This window comes from Sylvia atricapilla, chromosome 18, assembly GCF_009819655.1.
Source record: "Sylvia atricapilla isolate bSylAtr1 chromosome 18, bSylAtr1.pri, whole genome shotgun sequence".
Taxonomy (NCBI): domain Eukaryota; kingdom Metazoa; phylum Chordata; class Aves; order Passeriformes; family Sylviidae; genus Sylvia; species Sylvia atricapilla.
Window position 1 is genome coordinate 5,356,720 of NC_089157.1, and position 17,349 is coordinate 5,374,068.

Sequence of the window (17,349 nt, forward strand, 5' to 3'; positions counted from 1 at the left end):
ACAAGACAGACAACAGCAAAATCAACTTTTCTCTTTCACTCTCTGTTTTACAGGATTATTTAAGAGATTAAAAAGCTTTCTTTAATCATTGACTAAAGTGTTCCTGAAGGAATAATCAGTTAGAAATTAGATGATTAAAAGCTGTATCACCACAAAACTACACATAGTTTTCATAAAACAAAACTGTGTTCAAAGACTAATGGTGATACAGACCTCATCTGCAAAAAAGAAAAACAAATGAAAACTACTGCTCATTATATGAATGCAAATGAATCTACTCTTTATTTTCTATGTATTGAGATGGTTCCAAATATGAAATCTGGAAGACAGTGACAGAGGGTTCACATTTTGTGCAGCCCTCAGGTCACTTTGCTGCCTCATGGCACTCTCACTCTTCCTCTTCTATCTTCTTGCCATGCATGTCCCTGCTCTTCACTCGGAGCTTGTTGACCTGTGACTCCGCAATGTCAGCCCGCTCCTCGGCTTCCTCCAGCTCGTGCTGGATCTTGCGGAACTTGGACAGGTTGACATTGGACAGCTCCTCCTGTGTGGGGAAAGGCAGTCAGTGGTGAGGAGCCCAGGGCAGGGATTCCACTCCTGCTGCAAGTCAGCCTTGCAAATCTCCATCAGCCTCCCACCACTGCTGACACATCAGCCTCACACAGAGCTCCTCATCCTTGCCTTTTCAGGACCTTAATAGGACAAGATTCAACTGGACTAGATCACAAGTGGGGAGCAATTTCACCCCTTGGATTCATCACTTCTCTACTTACCCTTCCACTACTTCCTGCCCCATCCAATACTTCCTGGCCAATTGTCAGTGCGACATACTTCAGGGTTAAGAAGACCCTGAAGCCTTCTGCTGCTGATTATTGGCAGAGATTCAGGAACTTGTCAGTCAGTGGGTGTGGCCCCTGGGTTTGTTTACTCTGGCCTCCTGTGTGGAACAGGCTGCACAACTTCCCTTAAAGAGTGTTCCTGACCACAAGGTGCCCAGAGCTCACCAAGGCCTCAGGACATGACAGCAAAACAGCGTGGTCAAGACAATTGTGTCTCAGGAATTTCTTTAACACCCCTGTCTTGATATTCAGCCTCATTCAATGTGTGTCCTTCCCCAAGGAAATGTGGCCTTTGCCCTTTCTCCAAGCAATACTTACAGCCTCCTCAGCTTGTCTCTTGTAGGATTTCACTTTCATTTGCAGCTTGTCCACCAGATCCTGCAGCCTGAGGACATTCTTCCTGTCTTCCTCAGACTAAAGTGGTTGGTAAACAGGAAAGAGAGTTAATGCTTGCTTCTATATCACTCAAGGTGAACAATTCCCCTTGAGGATGGTGTGTGCAAAATGTGCCTGGCTGTGAGCAGACGGTGTCAGGCCAGTCTCCTCCTGCCTTACCTGGTAGGTCAGTTCCTTCACCCTCCGCTCGTACTTGCGCACACCCTTCACGGCTTCAGCGCTGCGCTTCTGCTCAGCATCAACCTCCCCTTCCAGCTCCCGCACCTGCAAGGACAAGCCCAGCCCTGCAGCTTCCCTGACAGTGTCTCTGCAAGGACACGCTCACTCACACCCAACCCCAGCCCTACACACCCTGGCCTCCAGTTTCTGGAGCTGTTTCTTCCCTCCCTTCAGTGCCAGCTGCTCGGCCTCTTCCAGCCGATGCTGCAGGTCCTTCACCGTCTGGTCCAAGTTCTTCTTCATCCTCTCCAGGTGGGCACTGGTGTCCTGCTCCTTCTTCAGCTCTTCTGCCATCATGGCCGCCTGATCAGAGCAAAAGGTCAAAGCCATTTTGAGGGTAGAGATATTTTGGGAAGAGTACATTCCCCATCAGCAATGCCAGGAGTGTCCTACTCACATCTGTGATGGCCTTCTTGGCCTTCTCCTCAGCATTGCGGGCTTCCTGGATGGTATCCTCCATTTCACTCTGGATCTGGGAAATGTCTGTTTCCAGCTTCTTCTTGGTGTTGATCAAGCTGGTGTTCTGTGCAACAGGAAAGACAGGATTCTGAATGTCAGACCAAATGCCTCCACATTAAGGCCGGAAAACACAGGTAATGTTTAGGAAAGTCTTTAGTGCAGGACACTTCTTAAGCACCAGAGCAGTAAAAAACAGAAATGGAAGGCTGGTTGGGCAGGACATATTGAAGCACATTTCTTCTAATATTTACACAATAATCACGTAAAAGATGCATAAGAATTAAATTCTTTGTTATCATTTGTGAATGAGAGTAATTTCCAGCAGTGCCTGACCTGGCTATGGAGCAGCTGTGCACGTTCAGTGGCATCCAGAAGCTCCTGCTCAGCCAGTTTTCTGGATCTCTCTGTCTGCTCCAGGGCTGCCCGGAGCTCCTCAACTTCAGCCTGCAGCAGGTTTGCCCTGCGCTCCACCATGGCCACCTGCTCCTTCAGGTCATCCTGTGTCCTGAGAGCATCATCCAGGTGCAGCTGAGTGTCCTGGAAAGAGACACAAGAGAAATTACCAGGTGTCAGTTCTGTGGAGAAAATGTCAGGGATCTCATTTGTTCTTCTGTAGCTTTGCTGAACAGACCTTCAGCACTGCCTGAGTGTTTCTCAGGTTCTTCTGTGCCTCTGCAGCCTGGCGGTTGGCATGGCTCAGCTGGATTTCCATTTCATTCAGGTCTCCCTCCATCTTCTTCTTCAGCCTCAGGGCTTCATTCCTGCTCCTGATCTCAGCATCCAGAGTGCTCTGCATGGAGTCCACAATTCTGAGATGGTTTCTCTTCAGCTGGTCAATCTCCTCATCCTTCTCTGCTATCTTCCTGTCAATCTCAGATTTCACTTGGTTGAGCTCAAGCTGCAGGCGCAGGATCTTCCCCTCCTCATGTTCCAGGGAGGCCTGCACAATTCAGCAAGAAGAGTGTCTTACTTTCTAAGTATTCTATTATGCAGTTCCACATGAGTGATGGGCTTGCCCTCCTGCTGTCTCTCCAAAGGACTAGACCCATACTTTGGGTGTGGACACCATTTATTAACTCTGTATGTACCTCAGCTTCCTCCAGGGAGGCTTGCAGTTCAGATTTCTCCTGCTCAATCTGCTTCTTGACTTTCTCCAGCTCATGAATTGCCTTCCCTCCCTCTGCAATCTGCTCCGTCAGGTCAGAAATCTCCTCTGCAAGGAAGGGTGAAAAGCAGCATGGTCAGGCACAGAGCAGAATGGGAAGGCCTCTGGTGCATCAAGGGGCCAGGCATGTTCTTATCCCTGCAGGCCCAGAGCTGCTAAGTGTGGCAGATAGATAAGCTTCTGAGCAAGGCCAGCGAGGAGCAGAGGGCCAGGGACTTACGCTGCAAGTTCTTGTTCTCCCGCTTCATTGTTTCCAGGTGGTCCAGGGACTCCTCATAGGCATTCTTCATCTTGAACAGCTCCGTGCTGAGAGAGCGCGACTCCTTCTGCGAGGCCTCCAGCTCAGCTTGTGTTTCCTCATACTTCTGCTTCCATTCTGCCAGGATCTGGAGAGAAACGGGGTGTGAGTCAGGCTGTGGCCATCACGGGGCCATGCTCTGGCCAGGAGTGCTGGTGCTGGAGGCCCAAAGACCTTGTCAAAGTTCTTCTGCTTCTTATCCAGAGCAGCACAGGCAGCATTGGATCTCTCCACATCAATCATCAGGTCCTCCACTTCATTCTGCAGCCTCTGCTTTGTCTTTTCCAGGGAGGCACATTTGGCATTGACAGCCTCAACATGTTCCTCTGCATCTTGGAGACGCTGGGCCAGCTTCTTCCTAGGATAAGGAAAGTACAGTGCCATTTTAGAGCTTGGACAGGTGTCAATTCTACAACATCGCAAGCGGGCAGGTTTGTCACTTTTGGAGATTTTGGGCCAAGCATTTTTGACAGATACAAAAGGATTTCTCCTTTGCTGGGTCCTATCACCTATGAAGGATTAAGCATGTCTTTGCACTTCTAAAGTCTGGTTTTCCTTCCAATCTACACTTATTCTCTCCCTCCATCTCTCCCCTTTTTTTTTACAGAAACAGTATATCCTTGGCTGCATTTCATTCTTGTCTTAACCCACTCTCAGAAATTCCAATTTTTCTTCACCAGTTTCATTCTAACATTTGTCATCCTGTCTCCCCACATACTTGGCCTCCTCGAGCTCCTCAGTGCGCTGAATCGCGTCCGTCTCGTATTTGGTTCTCCATTGGGCCACTTCCCCATTGGCCTTGGACAGGGCTCGCTGCAGCTCCCCCTTGGCCTCCTGCTCCTCCTCATATTGTTCCCGGAGCAAGTCACAGTCATGGCGGGCAGACTGCAGGGCGTGGGCCAGGGCGTTCTTGGCCTGTGGGGACATTGGGTTTGGCAACCTGAGCAGTTATCTTGAAATGCCTCTTGATTGTGAACTTAACAGTGCAAATGGAGTGAAGCTTTAATTGGGCAAATGTAGAGGTTGGAGCTGGTGAAGCCCTCATAGACACATTCTGGAGCATCAGGACATATAAGTGACTGACACTCTGGGGACAGTAATCTTTTGTTTGTGTATATGTTGTGACGTGTGGCAGAATCATGTCTTAGAGGGGATCAGCAAAATGTCATGGAAGAAGCTCATGTGGATGACTTCCTTCAGCACCAAAACATCCTGCTTCCTTCCTTTCTAGTTAAAGAAGGGGTAGTTGTGCATTAGTGCTGTTCCGCCCACTCCTATGTGGGTTTAGGGAAGAGACATTTAAGCAGTCTAGTGTCAGATGGGATTCGACTGATTTGGGGAATGATGCAGGCTGTGGACAGTAGTGTACTTCCAGACCTTGATTTCTTCCTCCAGATGTCTCTTGAGTTCCTCAATCTGTTGGGTAAATCCTTGCTTGCCTCTAGACAGCTGAGAAATCAGAGCATCTTTCTCCTCCACCTGGCGGGAGTATTCACCTGCAAAGGAAAAGGGACAAGAGGAAGCACACTGTTCCTCCTTTGACATCTACTGCCTGTAAAACCAGGAATGGCCCGGACTGTTTACACCAGCAGTCATCTTGTGCCCTCTGGTTTGCTCAGGGCATGCAGGTCCTGCCCTTGAACTTTGGGGATGAGGATGTCTCACCTGACTCTGTCTGCAGACGAGCTCTTTGCGTATTGAGGTCATTGATCATGCGCTGATTCTGCTCCTCCTTTGTTTTAATCTCACTCAGCTGATCTTCCAGTGTGCGGCACATCTTCTCCAGGTTGGCCTAGAGAGGAAACATGGAAAGGGAAAGAGATGTTGGACTGCCTTATTGTCACAGTGGGGATTTTGTTTCTGGGAATGTGTCTGGAAGAGGCAGCTTTTGTGCCACACTTTGTTCCACTGAGCATTTTCTCCTGCAACTCCATACCTTGGCTTTGGAGACAGACTCCATGTTGCTGGCTAAGTCATCAATCTCCATCTTCAGCTCGCTCTTCTCCTTCTCCAGCTTCTGCTTCACGCGTTGCAGGTTGTCGATCTGCTCCCCCAGCTCAGCTGTGCTGTCCGCGTGCTTCTTGCGCAGGGCGGCAGCCGTGGCTTCGTGCTGCAGCGTGGCCTCTTCCAGGTCACGCCGCATCTTCTGGAATTCTGCCTCACGCTTCTTGTTCATCTCAACCTGAGCTGCTGTGGCCCCTCCTGCCTCTTCCAGGCGCTCGCTGATCTCCTCCAGCTCCCTGGACAGGTCAGCCCGATGCTTCTCTGCTTTAGCGCGAGAGGTTCGCTCGGCCTCAATTTCCTCCTCCAGCTCCTCAATGCGGGCCTGCACAACACCAGGGACCCTTCACACCCATGCCCTCCTCCTGCCTGAGCTGAGCCTGAGCATGGGAGGGGCAGGAACAGAGACTTGCCTGCAGCTCCTTGATTTTCTTCTGAAGTTGCATGCCCAGGGCTTGTTCATCTTCGATCTTGCTCTGGATCTGGCTGATTTCAAAATCTTTCCTTTGGACCAAGTGAACCGTGTTAGCGCTCAAAAAAAAAGGACAAGTGCTGCAGCCCAGCACTCAGGTAGCCCAGAGTCACACTTACTTCTTCAATTTCTCATCCAGCTGCTGCTTATCATTCTCCAAATCCATGATGCTGTCCTGGGCCAGCTTCAGGTCTCCTTCCAGTTTCCTCTTAGCTCTCTCCAGGTCCATGCGCAGTTTCTTCTCTTGCTCCAGGGACCCTTCCAGCTAAACACAACAAGACCCTCAGGGCTCTGCCAGCCAGGTCAGGCTCCATACCTGTCCTGTTCCTGCTCTATGTCTGTGTGCTTACATCATCCACTTGCTGTTCCAGCTTGGTCTTGGCTTTGGTCAGAGTATTGACTTTGTCCTCCTCTACCTGCAGGTCATCCAGGGTCTGCTGATGTGCCTCTTGGAGGGCTTTCTTCTCTTTTGTCAGCTTGGCAATGGTCTCGTCCAGAGCTGCCATCTCCTCAGTCAGGTTTTTCACCTTCACGAAGAAAGGAGCAAATGTAAATAAGTGAAGTAAATCTAGAAGTTCTGTGATAGCACACAGCCAATTTTCTGGAGTGCAAGTGGCAGGTTCTACCTCCTACCTTGTTTTCAGTGGCATGTTTTTCCTTCTCCACCTTGGCCAGTGTTAGCTCAAGGTCATCAATATCTTTCTTCAGCTCTGAACATTCATCCTCCAGTTTCCTCTTCTTGGCGGTCAGTTCAGCATTGATTTCCTCCTCATCCTCAGCCCTTTCAGTCAGCTCCTTAATTTTGGCTTCCAGCTGTATTTTGTTTTTGATGAGCTGGTCACATCTTTCCTCAGCATCAGCCAAGCTATCTGCTTCCTGGTGGGGAGAGAGAGTTTTGTGCATTATGAAATTTCTCTGCTCTGCCTTTTTTAATCACAGAATAGGTGGGTATAAAAGTAGCAGCTAAACCTGACCTTCACCTCCAGCAACAGATGGATCTTGTACACGAAAACCTTGTCATTGGGAATCAATATGTATTCCAAAGTTTTCATGTCTCCTAAATTCCTCTCCTAGCTCAGTTATCTATGAGAATGCCTCATAGCAGAAGCACTAATGCAGAATAGAACATTCTAATTCAATTTCTAATTTCAGCCTGAGCAAGGGCTTGGAATAGCTTTTTTTCTAATGGCAATTATATCTACTCGCTTTTTCTTTTTAGTTGTCTCAACTAACCCTTAAAATATTTGTTATTAAAAGCTTTTCAATATCTGAGAACCCTTTTTTTGAGAAAGAAATCTATCACTTTTCTACTTATTTTCATGGCAAATAGAACTCTGGCCTATCAGCTACCTCTGTGGCTTCTTTCCAGGCCACGTCTGGGATCTTCTGTGGTAACTAGCTGATCGTTTCATTGGGTGTTAAGAAACTCCCTTGTGCTATTTGAATTTGAATGGGAAGTATCTAGGTTTCTGAAAATAATCAAAGCTTTCTTGTATAGCTATAAGTAGGAAAAATAGGTCTTTCTCAGGTTTGCCTTTACTGTGCTAGACAAAAGCACTGCTTTGAAAGCTGAGATATTTCCCTTCCAGCTCCAAGTTCTTCGCTGTTCAATACACATTGTCTAGGGTTACATGGCTCTTCCTCAGACAACAGCAATGTAGTCAGTGCCATGCGAGTCTCTCAAGAGTCTCACTATGCCCCTACCAGTGCCTATTTACTCAATATTAGAGTGCCTTGGAGTGATTTAGACTGTTTTCTTCCACCCATTAATTCCTGTGAGTCTCAGTGCAGGACAAGAAGCATTCTGACAGTATATCATTCTTTTTCCAGGGAAAAATGAACAGTGATACTCACAGCCTGCACTTGGAGCTGCAGGTCATTTTTCTCCTGCACTAGGGCCACCATTTTTTCCTCCAGTTCCTTCCGCTTTGCCTCAGACTTCGCAAGCTCTTCCTTGGTTTTCTCAAACTCTTCCTTCATGTTGGCCATCTCCTTCTCAGACTCTGCACTCTTCAGCAAGGGCTTGATCTTGAAGAACAGCTTCATCCATGGCCAGTGTTTGACATTCATGAATGAACGAACATTGTACTGGATGCAGAAGATGGATTCCCTGAAATGAAATTCTTGCAGTTATTACATGACTTTGATGTGACTAATTTGAACTTCATCAGTAAAGTTCCATGAAAATCGACTAAATATGAGAAAAATCTACCTCCTCTCCACCATTTTCTTATATTCCACTCTCATCAGGAAGCCCCTGCACCTGGCTTGTGTGCGAGTAATGATTTCTGCCAACTTGTCATCTCGCATCTCTTCCAGGAGCCCCAGCAACCCAGCTTTGAAGAACACCTTGAGAAAGGAAATGTTGCACCATGTCATTGTGATGTACAACAGAACAGAACCACAGAGTCATTCACATTGCTGAAAGACTTTAATGGCCATGATCAGTATCACCTTGGGCCCTCTCCCAAGTCCTCTGTCCAAAGTCTCATGACTTCCCATAATCTCAGCCCTAAGCATTCAGTCCTTGTCTGAGCTATGTGTCATGAGTACTGATTTCCAGTTCAGCCACAGCCTCAGCCACTCCTGTGCCTGGTCATGGACACTGGTGAGCTATTAACTATTAACTTAATTACCATGATGTATTAACTTAATTCCTGGCTTGATATTAGACCAATATTAGACCAAACTCACTGCTGTTTTTAAGTCCATGAATTAAAGGCTAGGGCCTTGCCATTTTAGCCTACCTATATCTGACCCTGACAAATCTTGAAAACCAAGGTTTTATGGCTTCAGCTTAGATCATCCATATGGTAACAAACTTGACTGATGGTGTGGACTCTTGGTTGGGTCTGAAAATTGCTGGGTCATCCTCATTTGCCTTGATTGAGTACTGTGAGTCTGGGCACTTGCTGATAGCAGGCTCTAGTCTGGCAGCTCTGTTATGTTATTGTGCTGTGCCTGATCCCCTGACAGACCCCACTCTTACTGCTTTTGACAAACTTTTAACACAGGTCTTCTTTTTACCTTGGTGTGACCAAATTTGTACTGGGTATGGTCTACATCAATGGACCCAAGGAGCTTCTCTGAAGCTTTCTTGTTGTCCATGAACTGTCCCTCTGGGATAGCACTGGCATTAAGTACTCTGTATCTGCAAAAGGAAACAAAACATGAAGAAATCACAGTTATTTAACCACCACCAGAACTTTTCAGACTGTAGCACTAAACCAATCTTTTGCCTGGAGATGGTTCATCCTCTCATGACAGGATATGGGAATTTTTTTTAATAGTATTTTTAAGTACAAAACAATCCCAAAATCAGAACTGCCACATCATCATAAACCGATGGTGAAACGTCTATATTAATGATCAGCACAAATTCAAAATAAAAAGTTCAAAGTATATTATAATGATCGGGCTCTTCAGTTTGGTCTGAATTGGCAGAGAGATGCAGAGCTCTTACCTCTGTTTGAAGTCAGCATAGAGGACTCTGCTGGGGAACCCCTTCCTGCAAATCCTGATCCCTTCCAGCACGCCATTACAGCGCAGCTGGTGCAGCACCAGCTCGTGCTCCATGGCCCCTGGAAAACACCACCATTAGTGACTCCTCTGCTGTTTGACACTCAGGAGAAGAACTTTTGTGGTTCAAGCTTTCCTCCTGTTGGCTTGCCTTACCAGGTGTTTTAGTTTCATTTGGGATGATGCACCGTACAAAATGGGGGTGAGTGCTTCTCAAGTTAGCCATCAGCTTGTTTAAATTCTCCTGTGAGATCATGAAATGAAGTTTACATTGTTAAGTGTAAGCACTGGAATCTTAACAGTGGATATATCATATTGGTGTTTCAGGATGCAGACCTATCTTCTCGAAAAAACTTGAAGAACCCTCAAAAGGAAAATTGGAAGCTGAAGGCTCACAAATTTTGATTTTGAAGTTCTTTTATGAAATAATGGTAAAGATTATTTTTCTTTGACCTTCTCATCCATATACAGGGCTATCATCTCACAGGTTTCCTTTGAGCTTATAATTCTTGTGGTATACTGTTGGAGATCTTAAATAAATTCTGTACTCTTGGTCAAGCATGACTAGCATCTGATATGTCAGCTAAGTAAGTTGTTTCTAAGGGGAGGGGATAGTTTTATAGTCCATATAAAATGACCATTTCAATAGTAATTCAGTCTCAAATTTTGAAGACATAAATGAAAACAGACCTCGCAAGTCATCAATTTGATATAATTTAGCCTTCAAACTTTTTCCACATTGAAATCAAGTCATTGTCTTAAAATTCTATCATCTTGGGGTAATTTCTTTTGCTTTTATGTTTGATCTATTATTTTAAAATTTTACTATGAATCAGTACTGAAAATCTGCCTAAAGATGTAAAACAAGTCTAGGAAATATATCTGAATGCTATGGAGAGGATTTTAAGGAAGTTACCTCATAGGTTTACTCAATCCCACATAAGTAGGTGCACTCAACTCTTTGGATGCTTTTGTGGAATACTCAAAAATGGGCATGGTATTACAAAAAGAATATACTGCAAGTTCCAATGGTGGAAAAAAAAGGATTTTAAAGGATGACAAGAGTTATGTCCAAAATTGAAAGACATTTCAGATTCAGAATAAAAATGCTTTCCAAATTCAAAGAGAAAATGAATGCTATAATTACCCTGAAAAGAGCTGAGACAGTCTGGAAGGAAGAACCCTTCTTCTTGCCTCCCTTCTTGCCACCACCACCAGAGTCTGAAAATCAAAGAAAAGAAAAAAAAAATAAAAATAATATGGACAATATATATGGGTTACTACAAAACACAAAGCCACTTTATATTTTTAGTGTTTGCAGCTTTGATTGCCAGAAAACTTTGTTCCACATTGAAAATAAAATTTCTACAAAACTGACCGGCATCTGCTCCACCATAGTTGGCAAAGAGTAGAGCCAGGGTCTTCACAGATGATTTCTGGTACAGCCCAATGACAGTTTCATTCAGAGGGTCCTTGTTCTTCTCCAGCCAGCCAGAGATGTTGTAGTCCACTGTGCCAGCATAGTGCACCAGGGAGAAGTGGGCCTCAGCCTTGCCTTTGGCAGGCTTGGGCTTCTGGAAGTTGTTGGACTTGCCCAAGTGCTGGTCATAGAGCTTGTTCTTGAAAGAAGTGTCAGTTGCCTTGGGGAACATGCACTCCTCTTCCAGGATGGAGAAGATGCCCATGGGCTGGGAGAAATCACAAGAAGTGACAAGGAAAGGTTATATTGGAAATGTTCAATTTCACTTTGGAGGGGACATTCACCTGCCTGGTCTAGTGGAAGAAGTTCCCCCCACAGTGGCAGGGGATTGGAACAAAATGTTGTTTATGGTTCCTTCCAACCCAAACCATTCTGTGGGTCTATGGCAATGACAAGACGCCTGTGCTATGAATGTCAAAGGTTGGTTGTGCTGTTGGCAGCATCTCAGCCTGTATGAAAGTCTAGGTTTCCCTGTAGTTGTTGTCAGTCAGTGAGTTTATATCTGCTGTCCCTTGCCTCCCTGCAGCCTCTCTTCATGGAACTGGCCGGAATGTCTGTCCAGTTCACATGAGTATTGGGTGTGGGAGCAATGGTAGAGTGAAAACAAATGGGGAAAACAGCTACAAGGGGCTCTGTACTTTGGGGAGATCCGGTGATATGATATTTACTTCTCAAATTTATCTGTGGGCCTTGAATTTGAGCCTTTGGAGAAGGAAGAAAAGGAGACTGAATTGGGTTTGGTTTTAGAAGTCTGTTGGCAGAAGTCCAAGGTAATTTTTCACGCTTGAAGACCAGATGATGCAGACTGATGACACACATGTGTGTTTCCCCATTTCTGTTTCCCAGGCTAAACCAAATTTCAGTGCAAAATACTTTCCTGAACTAATGCTACATGTCTGGCTGTGAGTTCTCTCTGAACTGACTGTGCCTCAGAAACGCCACAGAATTCCAAGAGCCATCATATCCTTGCATGGGAAAGGTACCTTCTCAATGAGCTCAATGCAGGCAGCCAGGTCCATGCCAAAGTCAATGAACTCCCATTCAATGCCCTCCTTCTTGTATTCCTCCTGCTCCAGCACGAACATGTGGTGGTTGAAGAACTGTTGCAGTTTCTCATTGGTGAAGTTGATGCACAGCTGCTCAAAGCTGTTGAACTGCCCAAAGCAAGGAAAGGTGCACAGGTTCTCAAGGTGTGCCAAAGCCCACAGGCCTTTGCTGCCATTCTCCCAAGACTGCTTGAAGTTGAAACACCAGTCCCAACCCTGCTGTACCAGCACGTCTTTGTCTTTCCTTACCAGGCCTTCTACCCCAAGACTCACTTTCCTTGAAGGACATTTTAATTTTGACTTCCCAAATCAAGTCAAAAATTACAATGCTTTTTCACTGTGCTACTCAACTGCAAGTCTTTGGTAAACTCAGTTGCTCAGTGGTGCCAGTTCTCTGAGCTCGTGGACAGTAGAAACCTCCTCAGTGTCCCACCCAAGAGTTTCCCTGGCCTCTGATCAGTAATCTGTGGTTAACTGAATTTTGTGTTCTGACACAGCAGTCCTTGCATCATCACTGCATTGTCAGCACAGGAAACACACTAAACTTGCCCAGAACACTACCTTTACAAGAGCATCCACCCCTTTGGTCCATAGCTGTGTGAGCCTTTGTCCTCTATGTGTTTCTGACTCCTCATGAGCCCTCCTTGCCCATCCCTTGACTGTGCTGACAAATCCTTGCTGCTTACATCAAAGATCTCAAAGCCAGCAATGTCCAGGACACCAATGAAGTACTGCCTGGGCTGCTTTGTGTCCAGCTGTTGGTTGATTCGAATAACCATCCACAGGAACATTTTCTCAAACACTGCCTTTGCCAGGGCACCCACTGAGTTGTTCACCTAGAGCAGAGGAGACAGGTCTGGAGTTATCTCTGAAGGGCAAAGAAAAAATGCCCACGTACTCCTTCAATTTTGGCATTTTCAACTGTCAGATGTTACCTGTGTCACGTTTTGACCTTTGGTCACATATTCATTCCCAACCTTGACTCGGGGGTAACACAAGGCCTTGAGAAATTCAGCTGAGTTTAGGCCCATGAGGTAGGCAGCCTTGTCAGCCACTAGAGGTGGGGAAAGACAGAGTGAGAAAAGAATTTATTTAGATTCAGTCTCTAGAATTCAGATGATGTCAACAAGTCGGCTGTTCATGTTCTAGGAATGGAGGAACATTTATCTCATCTCATACTGTATGCCTGTGAAGGGATATAAATTCTGGACACTACTGATGGTCTTCTTTGAAAGCAAGAAGAAACATGTATTGGATAGGAAGAACTTGAACCTGGAATTTCTCAGAAGAACTAGAGCCTCCAGCAAAACATAAGACAAGGCACGTTCTGTTTCTGTGGGAAGGGGATTTCTGGGTAGCACAGTTTGCAGGAATTATTTCACCAAAACCATTAGGTTATTTCACCAATTGCCCATCAGAGTGTCTTAGTGCTTTGAGTTTTTCAAGAAAGAGAGAGAGATCCTGTGTTTAAATTGAAGCTCCTGCTTTCAGGCAGCTTGTGTTTGTGGAGCCAGATTTAGATAGAATAATGGAATAACAGGACCTCCTATTACTAGTAAAGAACATCTGCAGTTAGAGGGACTGAGGGCAAAAAAGGAATTCTCATTGTTTGATGTGGAGACTCAGGCAACTGCAGTGTGCCTCTGGAGGCTAATATATCACCTTTGGAGGCAGAGAAGGGCTTGGCACTAATCAGTCCCTGAATTTGGTGATACCTTCAGTGCCATCAGGTTCTGCCTGCTCCTCTCGTTGTTTCTGCTTGAACTTCAGGTTCCCATAGTGCATGACAGCCCCTGTCAGCTTATAGATGGCTGTTTTCTCATCAGCACTGAAGCCCAGGATGTCAATGGCACTCTGCAGTCAAAATAAAGATTTCAACAATATGTCCTTAGCAGGTCAGAGATGAGACATGCTCAGTAGGTACCTTGTGGCTGTGTTACTTACATCTGTAGCCATCAACTCCTCCTGGTCATCAATGCTGGGGACAGTGACCTCCCCTTGACTCACATAGTGGAAATCGTAAGGGTTGGTGGTAATGAGGAGCATGTCTGAAAGCAGGAAGAGGCAAGGCTTAATTCTGCCAATCAGGTGACAGAGAGAACTACCTCAGTGATCGACCCCCAAAAGCCAAAATGCTCTTTCCTACCAATGAGCTCTGGCTTCTTGTTGGACATGATCTGATAAAAGATGTGGTAGCTCCTTTCCGCCTTCAGCTGGAAAGTGACTCTGGACTTCTCCAGCAGATCTAGCAAGGACAGCAGGAAAGAGTCAGGCATTTGTGGGAATGTACATGGAGATGGGAATTTGGGAAGAGAAGGGAGCATTCCAGGAGAATCTCTTACAAGTTTCAATGTCAGCAGAAGCCAGTTTGCCTGTGGCACCAAAGTGGATTCTGATGAATTTACCCTGAAAGCAGCAGAAAAGTCAATTGAGACTTATTTAACCAATCTGGACAGCAAGAATATTCAAACTGGTGTTGACAGTTGTCCCAAGTAACAACTCACAAAGCGTGAGGAGTTGTCATTCCTCACGGTCTTGGCATTTCCAAAGGCCTCCAGCAGTGGGTTGGCACTGATGATTTGATCCTCAAGTGTCCCCTAAAACAGAAGTCTTCTTGTCATGATCGAGCTCATCAAGAAATTGAATAGTTGCAGGTTCCTAGCTCTGAGACCTCACCTGCATTTTGCCTGAGGTCTGCTCCTCCTTCTTCTTGTCTCCACTGGCTGCAATTGTTGCAAAGTACTGGATGACACGCTTTGTGTTGACAGTCTTCCCGGCCCCGGATTCTCCGCTGCCAAAGCCAAGGGAGAAGCAGAGGGTGTGTGGTCAGGCAGGAGGTCCCCTGGCCCCGGGCAGCCCCGCAGGGACCCGCGCAGGGGGTGTACGTACGTGATCAGGATGGACTGGTTCTCCCGATCTGTGAACAAGGCAGAAAAGAGAAGATTGCTATTAATGAACTGGCGATAGGCAGCTTATTTCTTTCATAAACCCATACGCCTTCACCCATTTTGAATATTTTGATGTTCCCAGCTGCAGGTGGGAAGCTGGTATCTCAACCCTCTGATGGTGTCTGATGTAGCACACATGCACTTCTTTTTCTGGATAGTCCCTTCCTGTCCCACTGTTCATTTTATGAAAATTATTCCAACTAAGGGTCGGTTTTGTAGTTTTACTGATTAAATGGTCCATAAGTAAGCTGAATTGAACTGGAGCATGTGCTTCTCATAAACTTTATTACATAGGAACAACCCCTCCTGTTCAGTCAATAAGCCGCCCAAATAGTTATGTTGCTGGTGAACTGATTATTGCCTAAAGAAAATCAGAGTAGCATCATAAATATGTAGTAACCTTTACCAGAGTAGTCTGCCATGCTCTAGAATATTCAAATTTTGCTACTTCCAAAAGTAGATTTGATATTTTTCTTCGCCATATCTTGAGCTGAGTTTGCTTTCCATAATTTTGTCTGGTTGATTTTTTAACCTATGCTTCCATTGGGACTCCATTGACAAAATGTTTGCATTATAAAAAGTGAAAAATCTCTAGGAAGTCTGAATATACTAAACCATTTGGGATCTAACTCTAAGTGGAGGAGTCTGGGGTTACACTCAAGAGTTTCTGCATGTCTTACGAAGGTGTCCGCAAGGGTAAATATATGCAAACTTACACAAATACAACCCTGATAAGACACACTACTCAAACAGCAATTTAATATTGTTTTTTTCATTGTATTCACTTCCAATTAACCTTCTCAATACTCTGAATGCTACAGAATTAAATACAGAATTGGGGACAAAAGAGGGAAGATTTCTTTTAACGAATTAGCATACATGTTATTATACTGTTATCTATAATTCTGACCAAACTCGTCTTTCCTAAAGTTCTCAATATTTAGAAAATGCTAGAAGAGTTGTCATTACCCTTCTTCGGTATTTCTTTCTTTTATATTAATGAATGAAAAAGAAGAATTTTTTCAGAGATGGAGGAAGGAAATTATCAGTTTTACAAGCAGGTTTCATTGCAATTTCTGACTGAGACTGCTTCCAGAGTTTTTGTAAACCTACCATAGGAAACATTGGCTCCAATATTCAGTGTTCTTTACTTTTACACACAGTGTTATTTACAGAAGTTCACCCTAGTGTTTTTTAGTTCTGCATAGCAAATCATTCAAAGAACAATCCTTTCATCTAAGAAAAAGCAGAACTTTAAAGTATATCCAAGCTTCTTTAATGGAAAATCTGTCAGTATATTCAGTGTTAGATCATATCCTTTTAAATACACTGGACATGAAATTTTAACATTGATTTCTATAAACTTCACCTAAATTATGATGTTCAGTAAAAAACCGATTTACAGTGATAAAAGAACATCCACCTTTACAGCACCATTAAACTGAACTAATGTGCAGTGAAAAGACTTTTTCTTTACAGCTAAGTGATGTTTAAGAAAATCATGAAACTCACCAGTCAGCATGAACTGATAGGCGTTGTCAGAGATGGAGAAGATGTGTGGAGGGGCCTCCTGGCGCTTCTTGCCTCGGTAGGCCAACACCACCTCGGGGTTGTACACCGGCAGCCACTTGTAGGGGTTGACAGTGACGCAGAAGAGACCCGAGTAGGTCTGTGAGGAAGGGACACAGCACGTTGGCTTCCCCTGAGCCTGGCCCAGCAGCTCCTCAGGCTGCCCAAAGGAAGCTGCTGCTGCTGCCACTTACGTAGATCATCCAGGCTGCGTAACGCTCTTTGAGGTTGTACAGCACAGCGGGTTCGTGCAGGTGGGTCATCATGGCCATGTCCTCGATTTTGTCATACTTGGGAGGGTTCATGGAGAAGATTTGATCTTCCTTCACCGTCAGGGTCTGCCACAGAATAGAGAGATGAATGTATGTCAGCTAAGAACCCAGAGTGAGAATTAAATTTTATTTGTGAATTTTGCATGTATTCACCTCTCCACCTTCAGTCTTGACAGTGACCTTCCCTGCATCCTTACTCTCGATTTTCCCTTTCACATAGGACTCCTTAGCATGTACCACGAAGACAGATGTCTTGGCATCAAAAGGCTTGTTCTGGGCCTCAATTCTCTCCTTCTCTGACTTTCGAAGGTAAGGGGCCGCCTCGCCAAAGGCGGCCATGTCAGCGTCTGGAGTTGCCATTGTTGCACTTCTTCAGGAGCCACAGTCAGCAGGGTCCTCTGTAGGCTACAAGATATGTTGTGTCAGTGAATGAACATCTCTATGTGAAAGAAAGGAGATGTCTTGCCCTTTGATCTTTTTGAATATCAAAGTAAGTATGAACAAGTCAAAAGTTGGATTTAAACTTCCCAGTCTTGGCTGAAAATACTTATATAGCTCTCTGAAATTAATCCTTAGACATCCAGCTAAGAGACCAAGAGAACAGCAGTTAAGTGTACTGTATGTTGTGAAGTTTAGCACTATAATTTCAACTTTGTGAACTCTAGG

General features: G+C 45.2%; 1 protein-coding gene across 1 annotated transcript; it reads right to left on the reverse strand.

Annotated features, from left to right (window-relative positions):
* Window positions 1-251: 251 nt before the first annotated feature.
* On the reverse strand, window positions 252-17,115 carry LOC136369353 (myosin heavy chain, skeletal muscle, adult). Its single transcript, XM_066332135.1, has 38 exons — window positions 16,837-17,115; window positions 16,606-16,749; window positions 16,355-16,511; window positions 14,784-14,811; window positions 14,571-14,685; window positions 14,399-14,491; window positions 14,237-14,300; window positions 14,041-14,139; window positions 13,839-13,942; window positions 13,610-13,748; window positions 12,830-12,948; window positions 12,581-12,730; window positions 11,832-12,002; window positions 10,747-11,056; window positions 10,516-10,589; window positions 9,525-9,612; window positions 9,313-9,430; window positions 8,877-9,000; window positions 8,062-8,198; window positions 7,704-7,959; window positions 6,483-6,725; window positions 6,200-6,376; window positions 5,969-6,114; window positions 5,791-5,881; window positions 5,313-5,702; window positions 5,042-5,168; window positions 4,754-4,872; window positions 4,095-4,291; window positions 3,551-3,734; window positions 3,299-3,464; window positions 3,002-3,126; window positions 2,545-2,853; window positions 2,247-2,450; window positions 1,852-1,977; window positions 1,587-1,757; window positions 1,395-1,499; window positions 1,158-1,253; window positions 252-544 (listed from the first exon to the last, which is right to left on the reverse strand). Exons 1-38 carry the CDS (start codon window positions 17,041-17,043, stop codon window positions 389-391), a joined length of 5,829 nt encoding a protein of 1,942 aa, XP_066188232.1. The 5' UTR covers window positions 17,044-17,115; the 3' UTR covers window positions 252-388.
* Between the last annotated feature and the right edge of the window lie 234 nt (window positions 17,116-17,349).